This window comes from Physella acuta, unplaced genomic scaffold (assembly GCF_028476545.2).
Source record: "Physella acuta isolate Inbredline_101_S28 unplaced genomic scaffold, ASM2847654v3 ptg001429l, whole genome shotgun sequence".
Lineage (NCBI taxonomy): Eukaryota > Metazoa > Mollusca > Gastropoda > Physidae > Physella > Physella acuta.
Window position 1 is genome coordinate 13,101 of NW_026732944.1, and position 26,209 is coordinate 39,309.

Consider the following 26,209-nt stretch of genomic DNA (forward strand, 5'->3'; position numbering starts at 1 on the left):
CCATCCCAGAACAGGGACCTTAAAATGGGCAACCACCATCCCAGAACTGGGACCTTAAAATGGGCAACCACCATCCCAGAATAGGGACCTTAAATTGGGCAACCACCATCCCAGAACAGGGAGCTTAAATTGGGCAACCACCACCCCATAGCAGGGAGCTTAAATTGGGCAACCACCATCCCAGAACAGGGACCTTAAAATGGGCAACCACCATCCCAGAATAGGGACCTTAAATTGGGCAACCACCATCCCAGAACAGGGAGCTTAAATTGGGCAACCACCATCCCAGAACAGGGAGCTTAAATTGGGCAACCACCATCCCAGAACAGGGAGCTTAAATTGGGCAACCACCATCCCAGAACAGGGACCTTAAAATGGGCAACCACCATCCCAGAACAGGGACCTTAAAATGGGCAACCACCATCCCAGAACAGGGACCTTAAAATGGGCAACCACCATCCCATAGCAGGGAGCTTAAAATGAGCAACCACCATCCCAGAACAGGGAGCTTAAAATGGGCAACCACCACCCCAGAACAGGGAGCTTAAAATGGGCAACCACCATCCCAGAACAGGGATCTTAAAATGAGCAACCACCATCCTAGAACAGGGACCCTAAAATGGGCAACCACCATCTGATAACAGAGACCTTAAATTGGGCAACCACCATCCCAGAACAGGGACCTTAAATTGGGCAACCACCATTAAAGAACAATAACCTAAAATGTGCAACCACCATTAAAGAACAATAACCTAAAATGAGCAACCACCATCCCAGAACAGGGACCTTAAAATGTGCAACCACCATCCCAGAACAGGGACCTTAAATTGGGCAACCACCATCCCAAAACAGGGAGCTTAAAATGAGCAACCACCCTCCCAGAACAGGGAGCTTAAAATGAGCAACCACCATCCCGGTACAGGGAGCTTAAAATGGGCAACCACCAACCCAGAACAGGGAGCTTAAAATGAGCAACCACCATCCCGGTACAGGGAGCTTAAAATGAGCAACCACCATCCCACAGCAGGGAGCTTAAAATGGGCAACCACCATCCCAGAACAGGGACCTTAAAATGGGCAACCACCATCCCAGAACAGGGAGCTTAAATTGGGCAGCCGTCAGTAAACCTGATATGACCATGCCTCACAATGACGCGTGGCTGACTCACGCGGCGACACGGCGTTAAATCGATCGCAGCATTCCTAGACCGCTACAGACAGACACGGTGTTGTACACCCCTGCGCCAAAAAAAAAACACCTCATTATAATCACATTGACCTTTACACAGCCTCGCCTCTAAAACAATCTGTCAGCTCAAACAACGGCTTATGCTAATCTAAAACTGGCTGGCGGCAGTTACTAAAACTCTGCTGTTGGTAAATGTTGGCGTGTGTACCACAGACATACTGATGCACACACGGCGTAACTGTGAAACTGAACCATCCGCGTCGCACCTTCTCTCTACCCCTCGTCCCCCGCTCCCCGGTGAAAAATATTGAATTATTAAACCTCTTTGATTGACGCCGAGACTCAGCCAGCTCGATGTTGTTATTACTACAGTGTTTGGCGTTGGGCTGTGTCTACGTGATGTTGTGGGGAAGATGTGGTGTGTGGTGGTTGGCGTTGGGCAGCAGTCTATTGGATGTTGTGGGGAAGATGTGGTGTGTGGTGGTTGGCGTTGGGCAGCAGTCTACTGGATGTTGTGGGGAAGATGTGGTGTGTGGTGGTTGGCGTTGGGCAGCAGTCTACTGGATGTTGTGGGGAAGATGTGGTGTGTGGTGGTTGGCGTTGGGCTAAGTCTACGGGATGTTGTGGGGAAGATGTGGTGTGTGGTGGTTGGCATTGGGCAGCAGTCTACGTGATGTTGTGGGGAAGATGTGGTGGTTGGCGTTGGGCAGCATTCTACGGGATGTTGTGGGGAAGATGTGATGTATAGAGGTTGGCGTTGGCAGCAGTCTACTGGATGTTGTGGGGAAGATGTGGTGTGTGGTGGTTGGCGTTGAGCAGCATTCTACTGGATGTTGTGGGGAAGATGTGATGTATAGAGGTTGGCGTTGGGCAGCAGTCTACTGGATGTTGTGTGGAAGATGTGGTGTGTGATGGTTGGCGTTGGGCTAAGTCTACGGGATGTTGTGGGGAAGATGTGGTGTGTGGTGGTTGGCATTGGGCAGCAGTCTACGTGATGTTGTGGGGAAGATGTGGTTGTTGGCGTTGGGCAGCATTCTACGGGATGTTGTGGGGAAGATGTGATGTATAGAGGTTGGCGTTGGCAGCAGTCTACTGGATGTTGTGGGGAAGATGTGGTGTGTGGTAGTTGGCGTTGGGCTAAGTCTACGGGATGTTGTGGGGAAGATGTGGTGTGTGGTGATTGGCATTGGGCTTAGTCTACGGGATGTTGTGGGGAAGATGTGGTGTGTGGTGGTTGGTGTTGGGCAGCAGTCTACGTGATGTTGTGGGGAAGATGTGGTGGTTGGCGTTGGGCAGCATTCTACGTGATGTTGTGGGGAAGATGTGGTGGTTGGCGTTGGGCAGCAGTCTACGTGATATTGTGGGGAAGATGTGGTAGTTGGCGTTGGGCAGCAGTCTACGTGATATTGTGGGGAAGATGTGGTGTGTGGTGGATGGCGTTGGGCAGCAGTCTACAGGATGTTGTGGGGAAGATGTGGTGGTTGGCGTTGGGCAGCAGTCTACGTGATGTTGTGGGGAAGATGTGGTAGTTGGCGTTGGGCTGAGTCTACGTGATATTGTGGGGAAGATGTGGTGGTTGGCGTTGGGCAGCAGTCTACGTGATGTTGTGGGGAAGATGTGGTAGTTGGCGGTGGGCTGAGTCTACGTGATGTTGTGGGGAAGATGAGGTTGTGGTGGTTGGCGTTGGACAGCAGTCTACGGATGTTGTGGGCAAGATGTGGCTGGCGTTGGGCTGAGTCTACGTGATGTTGTGGGGAAGATGAGGTGTGTGGGGGGTTGCGTTGGGCGACAGTCTATGGGATGTTGCGGGGAAGATGAGGTGTGTGGTGGTTGGCGTTGGACAGCAGTCTACGGATGTTGTGGGCAAGATGTGGTTGGCGTTGGGCAACAGTCTATGGGATGTTGTGGGGAAGATGAGGTGTGTGGTGGTTGGCGTTGGGCAGCAGACTATGGGATGTTGTGGGGAAGACGAGGTATGTGGTGGTTGGCGTTGGGCAGCAGACTATGGGATGTTGTTGGCAAGATGAGGTGTGTGGTGGTTGGTGTTGGGCGTAGTCTACTTGATGTTGTGCTGTGTGGTTGAGATATCGAGTACAATGACAGAGCAACAGTGTGCCCTTTAACGGTGGGCCTGTCCAATATTATCATAACACAATTGATCCTTCCCGCGGCAGGGCTAGTCTAGCGAGAGACTGGCGGCTGCCATTGACAGCTACCCAAGGGCTGGGGGGAAGGGGGGTTAAATTTCTAGTAATGCTAAGGAGCTATTCATCCGGTATGACTGGTGATATATCTGTATGTGACGGCTGGAACAAATTAGAGATAACACTTAAACTTGAGATTGGAAATATTTAACAAGACAGTAGCAACACTTTACACGGCAGTAGCAACACTTCAGTAGCAACACTTTACACGACAGTAGCAACACTTTACCCATCATGACAATAGCGATACAGAGCGGCCTCTGGTTCTAAAGGTTTCAAGCTACGAACATGGTATAGATTCCCCAAGTTACTTATTGATCGTTCACATATTATAGCATGGTTTATCATTGTGTTGTTTGGGGTAGAATGTTGGTATAGCGCTATGTTTTAGAACACTGCTTATTATTTATTTATGTGTAAGTTGCCGGAGGAATCAGTGGACAAACATTTTTGCTTTCTTTCTTTTAACACAATCTAAGTCTTTTAAAATTTGTGCAGTCAAGTCATAAGAAGAACCCTTTTTTTTACCGTCTCGTATACGTAGTATAGAGGAAGTATTGAAATCGTGCAAAAAAATCGAAATCGAGATTTTCAGAAATCTCGACGTTTTTACACCTCCATGAGTCGGGAAAACTTACTTTTGCAATTTTGTCCGTATGTCTGTCTGTGTCTGTGAACACGATAACTGAAGTACCGTTACAGCTAGGCTGTGGAAATTTCATATTTAAGTATTATATCAAATTTGTAGTTCTGTATCACCTTTTCACAGATTTCCGGTAACCGGAAGTGGATCTTATTCTACTATTAGTTTTTCAAAAGCCTATAACTTTAGTACTCTTTCAGATAGATAGACTCAATTTCTTATATTAGTAAAAGATCTAATTTTCTGCCTTCTTTCAAATTTTGAGTAATTTCCGCTGACCGGAAGTAGTACTTAACGCTATTTTCAATTTTTCAGAAAAAAACGCATATGAATATGTAACGTACTAATATTCAGCACTTTTATACACACAATATTTGCTGTTCACTTGATGCGCAATTCATTTTTCTACCATATTCTATTTTATAATTTTAAGTAATTAAAATTAGTCTATATCCCAGGACATAGACGCCTGGAAAGCTCTGTCTTGTCAGCGGCCTATGTCCCAGGAGGGGCGACAGGCAAACCTAACCTAACGTATACCCTGAGTTGCCATCCCCCATTGTCTGATCTAAGTATGTTCGAGAAAGTTTAGAGGAGATCACTCCCGCTTTTTTCTTCTAAAAATGATCTGATTTCCAAGATGTTTTAATCTAGTATTTATTGTGTCGTGTTTTATTAGCGGGGTGTTGGGCAGGGGGTAGGGGGTGTGATAACGTTTTGATTGAGGGGCTGTGAACTATAGAAATACTCTACAAGCATATTCGGGCAGAGTGTTGGTAAAAAGAGTTAAATTTGTGAACATGCCACACAGTGTGCGCATGATCCTTAAGGATACAAACAATGCCTCGGGTTACGAACAGCACAGCCTATCGATTGTGAAGACATTGTAATTGAAGGCGTCTCGTTTAGAAAACAATCGTCAGCACGAGAACAATAGCTGGGCTAGGGAAAGTTAAATATTTGTCGTCACTTGTTACGAAATCTATCCGTTTGTGGTGGTAAATTTGTAATCACCTGACCCTAGTTAAATCCTCAGTGATACTCTTCGGTCATCGTCTGTAAAGCTTATGATTGCTAAACCGTAATGTCCCGAGTTCGAACCCCGTTCAGATTAGGCTAGATTGCAGGGGACAGCAACACATCTAGGGGAGGAAAACAAAACTAAGCAACTGCTTTTTTTTTTTTGGATTGACATAGGCTATAGATCTAGAAACAAATCCAAAATAGAAAAGCAGGCTGAAATCGGAGTCAACGGCTTCTATGGCGCATAACAGGTTGACACGTAGTACTTGATTGTATTGGAGAAAATCACGTCCAACATTACAATTAAGACCGCAGAAGACTTAAAATTAGAACACACCTGCTGACCAGAAAGCCAGTTCGGTTCCCAGACCCCCGGGCTGATGACACAGGGTGACTAAAGACCGTCTAAGCATCATGCGAAGTCGGACACCACGGGTCATAAGGCGCATAACATGCTGGCACGCAATACTTTATGACGTCGTAGGCTAAACAAAGTTGTAGGACATGTACTTTGATCCAATGTTACCCTGAAGAAGAAATAAGAGGATAGACTTACCCTGTTGTACAGCTACAACATGAGGTCTGCTGTGCTAAACGGAATGTGTACATATTATTTTAGCAACAGCCTCGGTTTCATTGTTGTAACATTTATCGATTTGTTGAAACAAAACGTGCTTTTTACTTTTTAAGCTTTCCAAGTGTAATAAACACGTTCTAAAATTCATGTTGTAAAAAAAAAATATTTTCTAAACTTCGCGCGCGTGCCAAAGAAAAACACGTGCATAAATAACTTAATATTGTTTTCATTTCTCTGCCGACATGCAGGCCCGTGAGAGTATAATTGTGTCCATGCTGTGAACATAATGTAATGATCCAGACATTTTTGCCGTGTCCGTGTAATTGAATCCTACATCAGCAAACATCACATTAACAACCCACCCACTGCTTTATGTCACTTGTTGAATGGACAACTTCAGATAACAGACCATGTTTTAGTCAGGGTTACCCTAATATCAATCCATTGAGTTGTACATGTCACTTACTGAATGGGCAACTTCAGATTACAGAACATGTTTTAGCCAGGGTTACCCTAATATCAATCCATTGAGTTGTACATGTCACTTGTTGAATGGACAACTTCAGATAACAGACCATGTTTTAGTCAGGGTTACCCTAATATCAATCCATTGAGTTGTACATGTCACTTGTTGAATGGACAACTTCAGATTACAGACCATGTTTTAGTCAGGGTTACCCTAATATCAATCCATTGAGTTGTACATGTCACTTACTGAATGGGCAACTTCAGATTACAGAACATGTTTTAGCCAGGGTTACCCTAATATCAATCCATTGAGTTGTACATGTCACTTGTTGAATGGACAACTTCAGATAACAGACCATGTTTTAGTCAGGGTTACCCTAATATCAATCCATTGAGTTGTACATGTCACTTGTTGAATGGACAACTTCAGATTACAGACCATGTTTAAGCCAGGGTTACCCTAATAGCAATCCATTGAGTTGTACATTCACTTGTTGAATGGACAACTTCAGATTACAGACCATGTTTTAGCCAGGGTTACCCTAATGTCAATCCACGAGGGGGATCGGGGTGGTCAATTCGATAAAGCTCATGGTTGTTAAACCGAAAAGTCTCGAGTTCGAACCCTTGTAGTTTGTTCTTGACTGAACAAAACCTATGGAAGCAAATCCACAAAGAAAAGCAGGCTGAAATCAGATCAATGGCCTAAATGGCGCATAACCAGTTGACACGTTAATTGTGTTAGAGTGGATCCCTTCCAACACTAGAATTAAAAACGAAGAAGAAAGAAGACTCTACGAGAGTTACCATAATATCAATGTACCAGGGTTACCCTAATATCCACTAAATGTCAATGTGTTAAATGAACTACAACCAACAGTGTCACAAGCCCGAGGGGCTAAGAGTGTAGAAGATGTCACAGTTTGAGACTGAAATGAAATGTAAATGTTTAATGCATTTGGGCTAGTAACTAATAGTTAAATATAGCTTCAAATGATCAAGCACCCCCCCCCCCCCCCCCTCCGGTGTTGTAGACACGTTTACCCTAACAACTTCATCCCTCTGTTAAATGTCACTATATTGAATGAACAACTTGATAGACTACACAAGCACTTATGTAAATCACCAAATTTTTTAATATCCACCCTCCGGCCGTGTACTTATAACACAGTACGTTCTAAGATTTAAAAAGCCACGATTTATAATACCCACGTTGTATGCAGTACCATTAACATCTAGAATAGAACGTTTTAAGCGGCTTGTTCTAAATTCTACTCCAAATTTCAACAGCTACGATACCCACAATGCATGCAGTACCATTTACATCTAGATATTTTTAAGCAGCTTGTCCCGAATTCTACTCCAATTTAACAGCTATAATACCCACAATGCTTGCAGTACCATTAACATCTAGAATAGAACGTTTTAAGCGACTTGTTCTAAATTCTACTCCACAATTCAACAGCTATAATACCCATGATGCATGCAGTACCATTAACATCTAGAAAGTTTTAAGCGGCTTGTTCTAAATTCTACCCCACAATTCAACAGCTATAATACCCACGATGCATGCAGTACCATTAACATCTAGAAAGTTTTAAGCGGCTTGTTCTAAATTCTACCCCACAATTCAACAGCTATAATACCCATGATGCATGCAGTACCATTAACATCTAGAAAGTTTTAAGCGGCTTGTTCTAAATTCTACCCCACAATTCAACAGCTATAATACCCACGATGCATGCAGTACCATTAACATCTAGAATAGAACGTTTTAAGCGGCTTGTTCTAAATTCTACTCCAAATTTCAACAGCTACGATACCCACAATGCATGCAGTACCATTTACATCTAGATATTTTTAAGCAGCTTGTCCCGAATTCTACTCCAATTTAACAGCTATAATACCCACAATGCTTGCAGTACCATTAACATCTAGAATAGAACGTTTTAAGCGACTTGTTCTAAATTCTACTCCACAATTCAACAGCTATAATACCCATGATGCATGCAGTACCATTAACATCTAGAAAGTTTTAAGCGGCTTGTTCTAAATTCTACCCCACAATTCAACAGCTATAATACCCACGATGCATGCAGTACCATTAACATCTAGAAAGTTTTAAGCGGCTTGTTCTAAATTCTACTCCATAATTCAACAGCTATAATACCCACGATGCATGCAGTACCATTAACATCTAGAATAGAACGTTTTAAGCGGCTTGTTCTAAATTCTACTCCACAATTCAACAGCTATAATACCCACGATGCATGCAGTACCATTAACATCTAGAAAGTTTTAAGCGGTTTGTTCTAAATTCTACTCCATAATTCTACAGCTATAATACCCAAGATGCATGCAGTACCATTAACACCTAGAAAGTTTTAAGCGGCTTGTTCTAAATTCTACTCCACAATTCAACAGCTATAATACCCATGATGCATGCAGTACCATTAACATCTAGAAATTTTAAGCGGCTTGTTCTAAATTCTACTTCACAATTCAACAGCTATAATACCCATGATGCATGCAGTACCATTAACATCTAGAAAGTTTTAAGCGGCTTGTTCTAAATTCTACTCCACAATTCAACAGCTATCGCTTCTGGGATATTTTTTTTTTCTCCCTGAGTGCCGATGACGTAATACGCTGACTGCCTCGCAGGTCGCAAACGTGACAACAGAGTTGGCGTCGGATTCAATTCACTGGTGGCAGCCAGGGTGTCAGTACCCGCCGAAGGGGATAAGCTAATCTAGACTAATCCAGTGGGCTGTGCTCAATTAAGTAGAGGATTTTAATTACTGCTGCGGACTAACGAGGGGGGAGGGGGTCTAAATACTCCAACACTTATTGATACGTTTAAATTAAGGTCATACATTTGGAACGTTTTGTTGGGGGGGGGGGTTGTATAACGAAACACAAAGGGTAAAAATAATAATAAAAAAACACTCGCCATATTCATTCAAAATCGCGGCAATTCTATTTCCAACTGTCTTATTTTTTTATTTTATTTTTTTTTAATTAAAGCTTCTAGTTTCCTTTTTTTTCTGATAATGTATGCTTAGTATTTAGATTTAATCAAATTTAATTAAGTAAATGTTCGTGTATAAATAGTATTACCAGCAGCGAAAGACTTGCGAGAGGAAAAAAATAGTAGCCTACGTCCTAAAAAATTTTTTGTTCTCAAAGCGCTACCATAGACGTCAAAAGCTGGGCCGACTGTTCTTAGATAATCTGTGTGTCTGTTGTTTAAGCTACCGTCATTATTTGCATTAGCATAAACTAACCGTAAAACCTAGTTTTTTTAGTAGAAATGAACAGTCTTCGGTCGTCTTTTGAGCTTTATTATTGAAATTATGAATCTAGCCCGTTCAGCTTTAAGTTCTACGGAACAGAAAAAAAAAATTGCTGCTAGAAAATCTAATCTTCAACGATGATGTAAATGTGTTCTAGATTTACGAAGAAGAAAAAAACCATGGGGAAAGTAGAGATCAGATTCCGCTCGATGGACGCCGATTTACCTAAGCGGTTTTAACATTGATAAACTGCAGCTAATGAAGCGATATATTCTTATGATCTGGACAGCCATCAACATTTACTGCCACTGGCTTCTTCCGCTATTCATCCTCCCCGCTTGTAATTTAATAAGCCAAAACTGCAAATAACACAAACATTTGAAACGGACGAGATGAAGTTTATTAGACAAGTTTAAACTTTTTTTTTTAAGTCCATAGTTAGAATGTTAAATAGGCTTTTTTCTGATGCGTTATTTTCGCTAACTTCTAAATACATTTTTTTTTCTATTGACGAGAAAATGTCTTCAACATAGCCCAGAAGTTTAAAGATGTTTAATATTGTGTAATCACTTGGGTCGGTGTAGTTAGCAGAATTAGGATAATTACCCGAGTTCATTTTTTAGTATCTCATCAGGCCTGTGCACAGGTGGTGTAGTATTAGACATGGGGTTGTTAGTTGTTTTTGTGTTGTTGTTGTTTTGTTTTGTTTTTGTTGTTGTTGTTTTTTTTTTCATATTAAGCCCGAATAACTATCAGTTCTTTTGCTTTTTGTTGTTAAAGAAATCTTTAATACTCTCTTCGAAGAAAATTCTCCACACAAAAATTGTGATAAGAACGCTTAGTCTAGTAATATTTTTTAAAAATTAATTTCCGCCTGGAAATACCTTTGTTTCAGGAGGCTTAACGTCGTGTTTCCGGAAACGGATTTTTGTTTTGGCCACTTAGGCCCTTCATCTGCTTTGGTTTATAGTGATGATTAGGTTTGCCAGTAACGAATTGATTTAGTTGTACATCAATAATTTCAGTATCAGCCTTACGGACAAACACATTGATAGTTTCAATATTAGCACAACAAACACGTACATTTGGTGAACCGCTGTATTAGATCAGAGCTTAACATGTTCTTTGTATTTCACGTGAATTAATTTTATATTAGCCCGTGACATTTTCTTTGTGTGTTTTATATGAGCCCCTACATTAGCCCTTCACATATTCTTTGTTTTTATTTCATATGAGCCCCAACATTAGCCCTTAACATATTATTTGTTTATTTATTCTTTGTGTGTATCTTGTGTGACCCGCTGTATTAGCCCTTGAATTATTCTTTGCTTTTTCGAATGAGCCCTTATATTAGACCTTGGCATATTCTTTGTGTGTGTTTCACAAGAGCCCCAACCTTGACATATTCTGTGTGTGTGTGTGTTTTGTGTGACCCTGACATATTCTTTGTTATTCGTATGAGCCCCAACATTAGCCCCTAACATATTAGCCCTTGGCATATTCTTTGTGTGTAGCCCTTGGCATATTCTTTGTGTTTAGTATGAGCCCCAACATTAGCCCCTAACATAAAAGCCCTTGACATATTCTCTGTGTTCCGTATGAGCCCCTACATTAGCCCTTGACATATTAGCCCCTGACATATTAGCCCCTGACATATTCTTTGTGTTCCGTATGAGCCCCTACATTAGCCCCTGACATATTAGCCCTTGACATATTCTTTGTGTTCCGTATGAGCCCTTACATTAGCCCTTGACATATTCTTTGTGTCCCGTATGAGCCCTTACATTAGCCCCTGACATATGGCCCTGTGAACGGACAGCAACCTCTGCCGTGTACATGCCTTGGCTACTGGCTAGATCAATGAAGAAATAAACAGCTCTCTGTTCTTGTTGCTACTCGATCGATTTTCTGCTCGCTATTCACCCTGCCCTGGCTTACGGCAGGGGGGAACTCTGACCTTGTGCTCTCCATCTTCGTATCGTGCCGTGTGCGGTGAATACGTCTCCCAGGTTGACTCAATCACTGGTCACGGTCCTAGCCTGGGTGGTACCAGCACGTGTCCGGTGTGTGTGTGGGTGGGAGCAGGGGGGGGGGGGGGGGTAACATGCTGGTGCAAGTCTTGAAATAGCGGGGCGTTGATAAGAGTGTCTGAATCGATAGTCGTATATATTCATTTATTTTTTTTCTACTCCCATCGTGAGGGTTAATGTATATTCTATGCTTGAGCCAATAGAATAATGTATGCTACCCGGAAATTTTTTTTTTATCTCTCTTCCATATTCCAACTTGGGGAAAATGTCCCCCGCCCGTTGAAACAAAAGCGGATGTATGATGTAAGACCGCCGTCTTGCTGGTCCGAGCATCGATCCGCCCCCCTAATCTCCCCATACACCATCACGCAATCTAACCATCTATACCCCGGGGGGCCGGCAGCCTTTTAAAAAACGCCCAGGCGTACTGAAACTAATGCTTGAGCTATACACTTATCAGGCCCTAAGTATCTTCCATACTCCGGGGGTAAAATGATCAAAGATTTTTTTTTCCTCCTCGCATTTATAGGCTAACATCTTTTTAGGATCACACAGTTAAAATTGTTGTAGAGAAATTTTCTTTTAAAGTAGTACATACAATCTTAAGTTATTTTTTTTTGTGAATAACAGTTTTTAGTTTATTGGTTTATATTTTTTAATTAAGGGAAATACCGGCGAGTCCTCAGACGGGCTGTAAGTTCCTGTTCGCTCTCCCCGCGTTTAATTTAGAAAAGGTCATCTCGTTAGTGGACAGTCAGCTGATATCATAGACGTCATCTCTTGACGTTAATTGTGAAACCTACACTGTCACCTGACACTGGTGCTGTCTCTCTGACGGCTAGAGGCGGACGGACGTTGGCACTGTGCCGTCTGCTGCTGTCTCTCTGACGGCTAGAGGCGGACGGACGTTGGCACTGTACCGTCTGGTGCTGTCTCTCTGACGGCTAGAGGCGGACGGACGTTGGCACTGTACCGTCTGGTGCTGGCCAATCAGTGTGAGGCCGAACACCCAGTTTATGATGTCTATGTGTACAGTGCAGAATTTACTAAGGCATTCTACCCTGTTTACATTTCTGAATATACCAAGGCCAACCACCCTGTTTATGATGTTTCTGTGTATATTGCTAAATATACAAAGCCTTCCACCCTGTTTACGATGTTTCTGTGTACATTGCTGAATATACCAAGGCCCTCCACCCTGTTTATGATGTTTCTGTGTATATTGCTAAATATACAAAGCCTTCCACCCTGTTTATGATGTTTCTGTGTACATTGCTGAATATACCAAGACCTTCCACCCTGTTTACGATGTTTCTGTGTACATTGCTGAATATACCAATATAAACACTGATGATCTTATGCTGGGTATAGATTTGAACTGAGTAGACATTGATGATCTTATGCTGGGTATAGATTTGAACTGAGTAGACACTGATGATCTTATGCTGGGTATTGATTTGAACTGAGTAGACATTGATGATCTTATGCTGGGTATAGATTTGAACTGAGTAGACACTGATGATCTTATGCTGGGTATTGATTTGAACTGAGTAGACACTGATGATCATGCTGGGTATTGATTTGAACTGAGTAGACACTGATGATCATGCTGGGTATTGATTTGAACTGAGTAGACACTGATGATCTTATACTGGGTTCAGATTTGTACTGAGTAGACACTGATGATCTTATGCTGGGTACAAATTTGAACTGAGTAGACACTGATGATCTTATGCTAGGTACATATTTGAACTGAGTAGACACTGTTGATCTTATACTGGGAGTAGACATGAACTGAGAAGACATTGATGACCTTATGGTATTGTAACACAGAAATCTAAACCAGCTGAGTTAAACTCATGTGGCAGCCACATTTGCTAAAGTTGGAGTTTTATTTAATAAGTTTTCCAGCCAGTGTATTTGCCTGCTTGCTGTGCAACTAGTGGATTTGAACCACAAGTACACCACTCTCCCACAGTCACATACAGGAGAGTGGATCTGATTCTAGTAAATGATAACAGTTGGCTTGTAGACTCTCACTATTTTGAAGTATATTTGTGAAATTCATACAATTGATGTTAACTGTTTGTTTGTTTTTATTTATTTATTTTAGAGTTCAAATCCAACCAAAACAGAAAATGAGTTGTGGTGGAAACCTACATCAGACAAGGACAAGTGGAGGGCTTTTGAACCCATAGTAAGTTGATTATATGTTGACTACTTATAGCAAGTCATAACATAATGTTGTCATCATTTTGACTACTTATGGCAAGTCAGTACATAATGTTGACTGTATATAACAAGTCAGAACATAATGTTGACGGTATATAACAAGTCAGAACATAATGTTGACTGTATATAACAAGTCAGAACATAATGTTGACTACCTATTGTAAATCAGAACATAAATCATAATGTTCACTACCCAATGTATTAATACAATTTGTAGCTACTGATTCATTTAGTAAGTTAGAATGTAATGGTGCCTACTTTTAGTAAGTTTGATTATTGATTGTTTCAAATTACTTTGGAATATTTTTACATGTGGTGTTATTGAAATTACTTGTAACTGCTTACTGCTATAAGTATAAAGTGGGATTAACTTTGCAACATCCAATGTGTACAAATACTTTTTTTCTTAGCCTGAAGTCAGCACCACAAAATGGTGGGAGCAAAAGTTGGATGATAATTTATGGGACCCAAAGGCTGCTGACTCCAAAGAAGACAGCAGTGAGGAATCAGAAGGTGAGGATGATTCTGTAGTCACTAACATAGTTACCAGCACCACTACTCAGGCCCCAGTCACTGAGACCAGCACTGAGAAAACAACCAGTGCCACCACGCGTGCTGCAGACTTCTCTGGGGGCCTCTACAGGCACGATGAGATGAACGCTTTTGTGGAGACGGATAACAGGATTTACTACAGTCCTGATGACGCGTTGGATACACGGATAGACGACAGCTCGGAGGAAACTCTGGAGAGTAAGAGCACGGAAGCGAAGCCTGAGAAAGTTAAAGGGACTGAGCAGGGGAAGGATGGGCCGGAGGTTAAAGCTGATGAGCAGGTACAGAAACAGGAACCTGATCTGGTGAAGGATGTTCAGGAGGCTAAGTCAGAGGAGGAGAAGCCACAAGGTGACATGCCTCAGGAGGAGAAGCCTAAGGAGGATAATTCACAGGTGGTCAAGCCACAGGAGGTCAAGCCTCAGGAGGTCAAAGTTCAGGAGGTCAAGCCTCAGGAAACAAAACCAGAAGAGGTCAAGTTACCTGAGGACCAGCCACAGGACTCAGCTGAGAATGTGGCCATGGTGAAGGAGGTGGGGAGCATCAAGCTAACAGAACCGGCCAGCACCTCCTCCACCCCCGGCTTGACCAGCACCCCCAAGGCCGAGCCCCCCGTCACACACAAACTGGACTCCATCTACGGCAAGGGGGAGAGCATCGCCAACCCGTCCATCATCACCACCCCAGGTAAGGTTGACACAGCCTCAAGCACTCAGGCCACGCCGGACAGCACAGAGAAGAAGGTGGACTTTGTCGACTGGCCAGACTGGAACAGCACTGTGTTTGAAAATTACGATGAAGACGATGAGAATGATGAGAAGAGTGCGGAGGTGGAGAAAAAGGAGGAGAAAAAAATTGAGGTTAAAATAACAGACGAGGTGATCGTTGAAGAGAAAGTAAAACCTGTTGATGTAAATATTGATGATATTGATGATGATGGCGATGATGATGATGACGAAGAAGATGAATACTATTCCGATGTAGGTGATGAGTGGGATGATGATTTGGATGATAAGATAACTAAAAATGAAGAGAACTATGAGGTCGTCGAGTCTCAGGATGGAGCCATCACCATTTCACCTCTGAAGAACACAGTCTCACCAGTAAAGAACACCGCCTCACCAATAAAAAACACCGTCTCACTATTAAAAACCCCCCTCGCACCAGTGAAGAAAACAAAGGTCAAGTCCAAGTCCAAAGAAAATAAGAAAAAACAAGTGACCCCACTGACCATGCAGGCCGACGACCCCAGCAACCACATTGACAACTCCCACTACAGCAAGGGTGTCATCTACGACTCCAGCGCGCCAGCACACAAGCCATCGGTCAAGAAAGACTTGACCAACCCAGCTGACAACAAGGCCAAGTTCATGGACACTGAGGAGGTCAAGGTGACCAAGCCGGCCGAGGTGGTCAAAAAACAGGCGGACGTCCAAATCTCTAAGAAAGAGGTGACCCACTACGAACCCAGCCAGCTGAACACAGAGTCTGATGTGTCGACCAGCCCCAACCCACCCCCTCCAGGGTCCTCGTCTTCATGGGACAGCACCACCACCACCCCTGGGCCTAGCATGCAAGATTCCACCAGCACTAAGGCTGTCGAAGATGATGGATATATCGTGTCATTGCCAATAGGTATTTTCATCCTTGATGTTGTCCATTGATGTTTTCCAGTGAACGTAGCTGTCTGTTGATGTTGCTCCACTGATATAAATGTTTGGTGATTTTAATTTTTTTTAACACTGCTTTTTTACTTTCTCGTATATACGTAGTATAGAGAAAGTATTGTAATCGTGCAAAAAAAAAAAAATCGAGATTTTTACAAATCTCGACGTTTTACACCTCACTGATACGGAAAAACATAATTTTGCAATCTTGTCCGTATGTCTGTGTGTGTGTGTGTCTGTCCGTGTGTGTGTCTGTGTGTAAACACGATAACTTGAGTACCGTTACAGCTAGGTTGATGAAATTTCATATATAAGTATTTTATCAAAATCGTAGATCCGTATCAACTTTTGAGCGATTTCCGATAACCGGAAGTGGTACTTTTCCTACTTTGAATTTTTTAAAAGCCTATAACTTGAGTACTATTTCAGATAGATAAATGAAATTTCACATGTAAGTAAAAGATCTAATTCTCTACCTTCTGTTAAATTTTGAGTAATTTCCGTTGACTGGAAGTAGTAATTTACGCTACTTCCGATTTCTCAAAAAACTAATGTAAATTTTAAAAGTACTAATAATATTGCGCACTATTATGCGCTTTTTTTTATTTGCGTTCACTTGGTGTGCAATTAATTTGTCTACGAGATTTTATTCTATTTTTAAAACTTTAAGTATTTAAAATGGATTAAAAATCATGTCTATATTCCGAGTTCCCATCCCCTGTTATTTTATATAAGAATATTCGAGAAAGTTTAGGGGAGATCACTCCCGGTTTTTTTTATTTTTATTGATCTCACTCCAGTTACACACTACATGGCTGATTGATTAGTTTCTTTGAATTTTAGATCTTCATTAATGTTTATTTATACTAGATTTTATGTAGAGTTATTACTTTAAACTTAGACAGCTATTGATGTTATCTTATTTTTATTTGATGTTATCTAGTGTCTTTGAATTTATTGTTTTTACTGTATTTATATTAGGTGTTATATAGTTTTTGTCTCTGAATATAAATATTTATTTTATTTATCTTATCTGTTAATAGTTTTGTGTCTTTGAATATAGATGTTTAATTGATGTTTTCTCATATGCTACATGTTTGATAGCTCTGCTTCTTTAAAGATTTATTGATGTTTCTCTACTTGCTTGATAGTTAGCTCCCTTATATCTAAGCTCCATTAATAATAGCTGTGGTGCAGCTTCATTGAGCATTAGACTATTTTCTCTTTGCATGCTATTTTGGTTAGATCAATTATTGTTTTTGATGGATGTATTATTTTTTAGGATTTTATATAGTCTGTGTTAGAAAGATGTTTAGCTGTATGAATTCATAAGTAAATGGTATTATTGATATCAATGAAAACAATGTAGATGAAGGAGGTGGAATTTATAGTGGAAACCCAAACATATTGTTTTACATTCAGCATTGTTTTTTGTTATCACTGGTAATCTAGGTTAGGATTTAAATTTAATGAGTGAAAAAATATCTAGGTAGCTGGTACAAATTTATTTTAGCTAAAGGTTATGTGTTGACCTGCTTGGTTTTAACATTGTTTTCTAAAGCGAGCAGCATCCCAGTTATTGGAGTGTAAAAAACAAAACTGGGAACTTTAAGGAAACAAAGTGCTCATTATCCAGATTTAAGTTTTCTCTGAGGTAGGATTATCACTAAAGCTGGTGGACTGTGTGGAAGTCTAAAAACATTTTTTTTTACTTTTTTTATTGAGATTTCTGGTTCCATGTGTAAAAATAATGTGTTTTCTTGACCTGATTTAAGCATAACAAAGTAATAAGGAAAAATTCTAAAAAAGCTGCCTTGCTAAAAATAGTTACATGGTCTTTTAAAAAACACAACACGAGTAAACCAAAATGAAAAAAGTGATCTTTGATCTGTTACTTTTCAAGTGAACCAGCTACATTTACATAGTGTATTGCTAGAACTGAAATGTGTGCAGTGCTGTGAAAACAGTGGAAAGCTCTATAACTTAATTGCTTCTGTCTTGTCAGATTACACAAAAATTATCAGTCTATAAAGACTACTAAATTGTAAAATGAAAGTTTCCTCTGCAATTAAATTATTTGTCTCATATTATTTATTTATTTGAAATAAAATAATTTTTAAAAAGCATCAGTAACAAAACCACTTGTATATACTTGTAGTTTACTGTTGTTGTTTCCTCCTAATTTCCTCCTAATTTTTATATTAAGTGTCATGTATTTTTTTATATAGAACTCAGGCTGAAGTTGGTGAAGCTAAGTGCACATTTTTTGTGAGAACTTGCTCAATAAATTTTTTAACATTTTGTTGTTTCTTGTTGTATTTTGTTATTGTTGAAAATGTTAATTTCATTACAATGTTTACAGATTTCTAAAATAAGTTGTGTTTTTAATTTCATATTGTAATTAGTTCAATAAAAACTTTAGTTATTCCTTGTATATTTTTAACTTCTTCAGAATAATATTTTTATAAAGCACAGACTTATTTAATTATTAGAATAAGACACTTAAAACTGTTTAATATTATACTACAACAATTCAGTTATATTTGAAACTTTTATAATTGTAAAGATTCCTATTAACTTATAAGGGGAAAAATTATTGTGAGAAAAATAAATTTTATTTTAAATATCATTTTTTTTTTACCTTCAATACAAAACCCCTAGTTTATCTGTTTAAAAAATAGTTTTTTTATAATTACATCTTGTTAATTTCATGTCTATAACTTGCTTACAGAGTTGTGTAAAGTTGACTTTGAGTGCCGTGCTGGCCGTATCTGTGTGAGTGGCATGTGCAAGTGTGTACCCCAGGAAGCCTGCGCTGGTCACCACAGGCCAATCTGTGGCTCTGACGGCGTCCAGTACCCATCCCACTGCCAGCTGCACCGGACTGCCTGCATCAACAGAGTCCACATCAGGGTGGACAGGCTAGGCAGGTGCTTCAAGAAGAACATCCAAGAGAAAGGTAGGCCCTACTTATGTTTTGTAATGGTTTTGTTGAATCTTGTTTGGTTGTATGGGATTTAACAAAAAAACTATCATGGTGGGTTGGAACTTAAAGAAGTTATTTTTTAATATTGAGTATATTATTGTGGGAGCAATACACTTTTTCACCAATAAATGCCACTCAAAATAATTACCCCTGAACATAACCTCTGCACCCCCCTCCCCTCAAAGTAAAACTCCCAGGCATATATAGATAGGGATAGGTTAAAGTAAGGAATATGGAGATGGGTAGGAGTAGGGGTCAGGAGCTGAATAAAGAATTATATTGATAATTATTCTGGGGGTGGGGGATTAATTACCCATTGGGGTATTATGCAATGATGAGAGGTAATTTCCTAGACCCTAGTTTATAAAACTGTTTTTGTTTTTTTTACTGTTGTACCATGTTGGAAATAGAAACCCAAGAGAACAAATAAAGAACTATTCATTTTTACTTTGTAGTGGATCATGACTGTTTCATTATTGAGAAAACCAAAAACTTTATTATTGTAACCCACAGAGAAAATGTGGCTGGCTGAACAAGAGAAAGAAAAAGTCAACATCCCCTCCAAAGAGATTTATCAATTTCCCCAGGACATTCAAAAGGGTAAAGATAACCATATTGATGTTTTAATTCCCACATACTCTTAACATTTATATAGAGAAATGCCATTTCAAAACTGGCTTCTTTTTTTGTTTCACTTCCATTACTAAATGATATACTACTAAATGGGATGGCGTGGCCTAGCAGTAGACTGCTATACTGCTAACCCAAAAATCTCGAGTTTGATGGGTACTTAACTTACATTAAGGAAAGTAAAGGCTGCTGGGCATAGGGCTGACCAAACCATCCCTTTATATGCCAAGGTCACAGAAACAGGTGAACTCTACTTCGCTTGCCATAAGGACCGTCAGAATCAAAAAGGGAACTTTAACTAAATGATCATACTTTGATGTGACCCTTGCGTGTTTCCCCTCTCAGCTGCTGAAATGACCCACTATGTGAAGAAAGCCCAGCCCCCAGTCAACCAATCTTCTTCCACCACTAAATCTTGTTCATCTTTTTTTACTGTGTGTCTTGCATGTTTTCAGCTGGTGAAGTGACCCAGGATGTGAAGAAATCCCAGCCCCCAAACAACCAAGCCCCTGCTTTGAAGAAAGCCCAGCCTGCAGTGATCCAAGCCCCTGTCGTGAATAAAACAGAGAGCGCCCCAGCCCCCAAGGTGAACTGCACCTGGGAGGAGATGAGTGCATTCAAAGAGCAGCTGCTCCTGTACTACTGCCAGAAGTTTGTTGAGCCCAACTGTAAGCTGGAGGTCAAGACAGGTAACTACACCTTGTCTGTTTCATCTGCTAAAAGTATAGTATGTGGGTCAGGGGTCAAAATAGGTAACTATACCTTGGCTGTTTCATCTGCTAAATGTATAGTATGTGGGTCAGGGGTCAAAATAGGTAACTATACCTTGGCTGTTTCATCTGCTAAATAATATATATGTAGGTCAGAGGTCTAAACAGGTAACTACACCTTTGTTGTTTCATCTGCTAAATGTTAAATATGTAGGTCAGGGGTCTAAACAGGTAACTATACCTTGGCTGTTTCATCTGCTAAGTGTATAGTATGTAGGTCAGAGGTCAAAACAGGTAACTATACCTTGGCTGTTTCATCTGCAAAATTAATAGTATGTTGGTCAAGAGGTCAAAACAGGTAACTTCTTCTTACTGTTCTAAATATGGGTTGTATAACATGACCAGGAGGTTGACACAAGAAAGATGGGTTTCCACTGGAGACATTAAGAGTTGCCTGGAATATCTTGTCAGCCTGTCATCCCACTAGAACACTAGGCTATTTAACTACTATTTATACTTGAGTAGTTCCCAGTCTTGAGTCTGTTTCAGTTCCCCTTATTAAAGTCCATGAAAAATGTGGCCACACAATCTCATCATATGCTGAGATTAAAGTAATAAATGAACTTTACTCCATCTGCCCTATGGTGGACTGAAAGATAACTTTATAAAACTAGAAATGTTATAAATCTAATAAAATGTTGTTTATGCCTGAGTGCTGTGTATGACATAAACCCTCCCCTCCCCAGATCGTGAGTACCTGTCCATGTTGATGTTCAGCTACTATGACCAGAACTTCGACTACTTCCTCACTGCCAATGAGTTGGATGACAAGGAGAGGGAGGAGCATTTCTCCAGCAAGATAATCAAAGCCTGCCACCTGCATGACTTCATCGGCTACGCGGACACATCAGATGCTGATGGGAAGATTACAGTCTCAGAGTTCACTCATGCTTTTGGTAGGTCACGCATGTGTCAGGTTGTGTGAGGTTTTTGGTAGGTCAAGCATGTGTGAGGCTGGTTTGTATGAGGTTTTTGGTAGGTCATATTTCAGATGTGTGAGGTTTTTGGTAGGTCATACATGTGTGAGGTTTTTGGTATGTCATACATGTGTGATACTGTCTGTGTGAGGTTTTTGGTAGGTCTTACATGTGTGAGGTTTTTGGTAGGTCATATTTCAGATGTGTGAGGTATTTGGTAGGTCTTACATGTGAGGTTGTGTGAGGTTTTTGGTAGGTCATACATGTGTGAGGTTGTTTGAGGTTTTTGGTAGGTCACGCATGTGTGAGGTATTTGGTAGGTCTTACATGTGAGGTTGTGTGAGGTTTTTGGTAGGTCATACATGTGTGATACTGTCTGTGTGAGGTTTTTGGTAGGTCATGCATGTGTGAGGTATTTGGTAGGTCTTACATGTGAGGTTGTTTGTGTGAGGTTTTTGGTAGGTCATACATGTGTGATACTGTCTGTGTGAGGTTTCTTTTAGGTCATGCATGTGTGAGGTTGTTTGTGTGAGGTTTTCGGTTGGTCATATTTCAGATGTGTGAAACTTGATGTCACATTCAAATAATTGTGAATTTCAGTAGGTTACATTTAAAATGTGTAAATCTGTCTACTGCTATGGTATTTCACACTAAATAATGTTAATAGTAGATTAGCTTATTTAACACTAGTAAACATATATTTTATAATATTTTACAACCATTTTTAAAAATAAATTAAATGTGATATGTACACCATTATAAGCGTCATGAGATAATGTCATTAAAATGTCACTATGTTAACAGAACTGCCAGCAGCAACAAGCAGCCCTAAGGAGGAGGTAGAAGTGATCTCCACCCTGGCATCAGCAGGAAATGGTCTGGAGCTCAAGTGTGGCATTGCTGCAGAAAACATTGTGTGGAAGAGACATGGCGCCCAGTTGGCTGATGATAAACACAGTCACCAGCTCATGGTACAACATTTTATTTTTACATTCCCTTTTTCACTGTGTCATTTTGGTAGCCTTTTCATCTGTTTGATTGCTACACCTACCTGTTGATTTGCTAAGTTGTTGACATAACTTCAACTTTCTTGTGATATTTTCCAAGCTGGCTTAATCATTTTAACAAAATATCACTCTACGAAAAGATTTTTCTTGTCCAGTTATAAATGTCATCCAACAAAAGCATTGAATCTTTGCCCACTCTGTTTATCAGATATTTGATGACGGAGCTTTGTTCTTCAGTAAAGTTGGCCTGCACCATGTTGGAAATTACACCTGTGTTGATGCTGAAAATGAAACTAAAATGCAACTTCATCGCCTGCGAGTACAAAGTAAGTTGCTGAAAATTCAAAGTAAAACTCTTAGTAACAGAAAAATTTTTAATTTTGCTAGAGGTATTACAGCCCTGCCTTATGCAACATTGAACCCAGTAACACAGTTGTGGAACTCAATTAACTAATGTATATCTACTGTCAGCCAACTAACCTAACACAAACTGTTGGTGTCCCCAGCCCTGCCTGTTGTGACAGTGAACCCAGTAACACAGACCCATCAAAGTGGCTCAGATGTGGAACTCAAATGCCATGCTGATGGTGTACCAAGGCCCAACATCTCATGGAAGCTTGGAGGAGAGTCCATCGACACGTCTTCTCATGTCACACACTACTGTAAGCCCTAGCATACAGACATATTTCTTTTATTATGGGAATCATATTGTACATTTTATCCAGCCACTTTTTTTTATCAACATAGTATAAAGGGATTTATATATTGAGAAAAAATGACATTCTATTACCACAGTCACAAGTCAGATACTGAACCACAATGTAGCAGTAAAAAGTATATTATTCGTGTATATACACGATCAATGCACACCTGTAATGGTGGTTTTGACACAATTTGCTGTATGTATGTCATGACATCTAGATTTCCCCGATACAGAAATTTAACAATACCAATGTGTGTTATCTATCTCTGTCACACTTTATTACCATGTTGTGCTGTCATATTTCAACTGGCGTCAGCCACGGTCGCTAGTTCTAAATCCAATCTCAAACATATATGTCAACTGTGTGTCTCGAACCCCTGACTCACCAAACCCCTGGGGTTCAATTGAAACCCAAGTTAAGAACCACTGACTTGGTCCATACACTGCAGCATTTTACCTTCCTTATTTTATTTATATTTATTGCACTTTTGGTTATCTAATTTAATGAAATTTATATATACAATTTGTATGTAAACAATTTTATAAGATGGTATGGTCTAATGTCAGTTTCAACTTCCACAGCTGGAGGTGGCCACATAGTGATCCACAATGCTCAGTTTGATTCTGATGCTGGGACTTACACATGCAGCGCTCACAACCAGGCCGGGACTACAGAGAAGTCCGTCTCAGTGTCTATACTGCCTCCATTGTCCCCATCATGTGAGTTTTATTTGTTGGGACAGAGAAGTCTGTCTCAGTGTCTATACTGCCTCCATTATCCCCATCATGTGAGTTTGGTTTGTTGGGACAGAGAAGTCTGTCTCAGTGTCTATACTGCCTCCATTGTCCCCATCATGTGAGTTTTGTTTGTTGGGACAGAGAAGTCTGTCTCAGTGTCTATACTGCCTCCATTGTCCCCATCATGTGAGTTTTGTTTGTTGGGACAGAGAAGTCTGTCTAAGTGTCTATACTGCCTCCATTATCCCCATTATGTGAGTTGCATTTATAGAGTCTATACTGCCTCCATTATCCCCATTATGTGAGTTGCATTTATAGAGTCTATACTGCCTCCATTATCCCCATCATGTGAGTTGCATTCATAGTGTCTATACTGCCTCCATTATCCCCATCATGTGAGTTGCATTCATAGAGTCTATACTGCCTCCATTATCCCCATCATGTGAGTTGCATTCATAGAGTCTATACTGCCTCCATTATCCCCATCATGTGAGTTGCATTCATAGAGTCTATAGTGCCTCCATTATCCCCATCATGTGAGTTTTGTTTGTTGGGACAGAGAAGTCTGTCTCAGTGTCTATACTGCCTCCATTATCCCCATTATGTGAGTTGCATTTATAGAGTCTATACTGCCTCCATTATCCCCATCATGTGAGTTGCATTCATAGAGTCTATACTGCCTCCATTATCGCCATCATGTGAGTTTTGTTTGTTGGGACAGAGAAGTCTGTCTCAGTGTCTATACTGCCTCCATTATCCCCATCATGTGAGTTGCATTCATAGAGTCTATACTGCCTCCATTATCCCCATCATGTGAGTTGCATTCATAGAGTCTATACTGCCTCCATTATCGCCATCATGTGAGTTTTGTTTGTTGGGACAGAGAAGTCTGTCTCAGTGTCTATACTGCCTCCATTATCCCCATTATGTGAGTTGCATTTATAGAGTCTATACTGCCTCCATTATCCCCATCATGTGAGTTTTGTTTGTTGGGACAGAGAAGTCTGTCTCAGTGTCTGTACTGCCTCCATTATCCCCATTATGTGAGTTGCATTTATAGAGTCTATACTGCCTCCATTATCCCCATCATGTGAGTTGCATTCATAGAGTCTATACTGCCTCCATTATCCCCATCATGTGAGTTGCATTCATAGAGTCTATACTGCCTCCATTATCCCCATCATGTGAGTTGCATTCATAGTGTCTATACTGCCTCCATTATCCCCATCATGTGAGTTGCATTCATAGGGTCTATACTGCCTCCATTATCCCCATCATGTGAGTTGCATTCATAGTGTCTATACTGCCTCCATTATCCCCATCATGTGAGTTGCATTTATAGAGTCTATACTGCCTCCATTATCCCCATCATGTGAGTTGCATTCATAGAGTCTATACTGCCTCCATTATCCCCATCATGTGAGTTGCATTCATAGAGTCTATACTGCCTCCATTATCCCCATCATGTGAGTTGCATTCATAGAGTCTATACTGCCTCCATTATCCCCATCATGTGAGTTTTGTTCATTCAGATGGAGAAATCTGTCTTATCTATACAGCGCCCATCTCATAAGTTACTTTCATTTAAACAAAGAAATCTATCTCAAAAGTATTAGCCACCATGTAAATTTCTTTCTTCGCCCTACACCCAAAGCATCTTTTACAACAAGAATCATGCAACTACTGATTTTACACCAAAGCATGATAAAAAAAAATACACCCCATACACTCTAAGTAAAAAATAAAAATTATTTATTTACACTGTAGCCACACCTTTTGACTACTAGTGATGTTACAATTACAGTACTCTCTACATGATAACACGACTATAAAGTAAAACTTTTAGAATGCTACTGATATTAACATGAGTAATTTATAGAGAAGTCTGCACAACAAAATGAGTACCTGTTGTTGAATTTCCATTTTGTGAAACCTGTTATAATAACCTTTTAAATCGTTAATTTATTTTAGTCATAATAATCACTATAATTACTGCATGTTTATAACTCCCGTAATGTTAATTTAGCCAAAGATACAAGAAAAGAAACAGGAACATTCTTAATGTTCAACGCCAACGGTATCTACGCCTACGACCCCCTCCACTGTCTTCTCCGCCACCACATCCCAACAGACTTTGGTAATTTTAAATTCATCCCTGATGCCCTGGACGCTCCAATGACACTATGTGTGGGTGGCAAGGACTGTCAGTGGGGCGGGGCTGTCCAGGTGGGCACCAAGTTTATCTACGTCAGTCAGCCAGATCAGAACAGAGTTGTCATCATAGATGCTGATAACGCATGGAACCCTCTCCAGGTTAATCCCTTTTCTTTATCATTAACTTGGATTTAATCCTTTCCAGGTTAATCCCTTACCTTTAAGCTAGATTTAACTATCTCCTGGTTAATCTCTTTTCTATATCTTTAAGCTAGATTTAACCATCTCCTGCTTAATCCCTTTTCTTTATCTTTCACTTGGATTTAACTATCTCCTGGTTAATCCCTTTTCTTTATCTTTAAGCTAGATTTAACTATCTCCTGCTTAATTCATTTTTATTTCTTTTTAACTTTGATATAACCCT

General features: G+C 40.4%; 1 protein-coding gene across 2 annotated transcripts in view; it reads left to right on the plus strand.

The window, feature by feature from the left end:
- LOC131927685 (follistatin-related protein 5) overlaps positions 1-26,209 on the plus strand; it is a 44,968-nt gene that overhangs the window by 12,463 nt on the left and 6,296 nt on the right. For both annotated transcript variants that reach the window (XM_059283446.1, XM_059283447.1), the window contains exons 3-13: positions 13,543-13,626; positions 14,072-15,848; positions 18,612-18,839; positions 19,380-19,466; positions 19,952-20,185; positions 20,953-21,162; positions 21,988-22,154; positions 22,399-22,516; positions 22,697-22,852; positions 23,476-23,613; positions 25,658-25,944. In XM_059283446.1, coding sequence (XP_059139429.1) covers positions 13,543-13,626; positions 14,072-15,848; positions 18,612-18,839; positions 19,380-19,466; positions 19,952-20,185; positions 20,953-21,162; positions 21,988-22,154; positions 22,399-22,516; positions 22,697-22,852; positions 23,476-23,613; positions 25,658-25,944 — 3,486 coding nt within the window. The remainder of the gene's footprint in view (positions 1-13,542; positions 13,627-14,071; positions 15,849-18,611; positions 18,840-19,379; positions 19,467-19,951; positions 20,186-20,952; positions 21,163-21,987; positions 22,155-22,398; positions 22,517-22,696; positions 22,853-23,475; positions 23,614-25,657; positions 25,945-26,209) is intronic.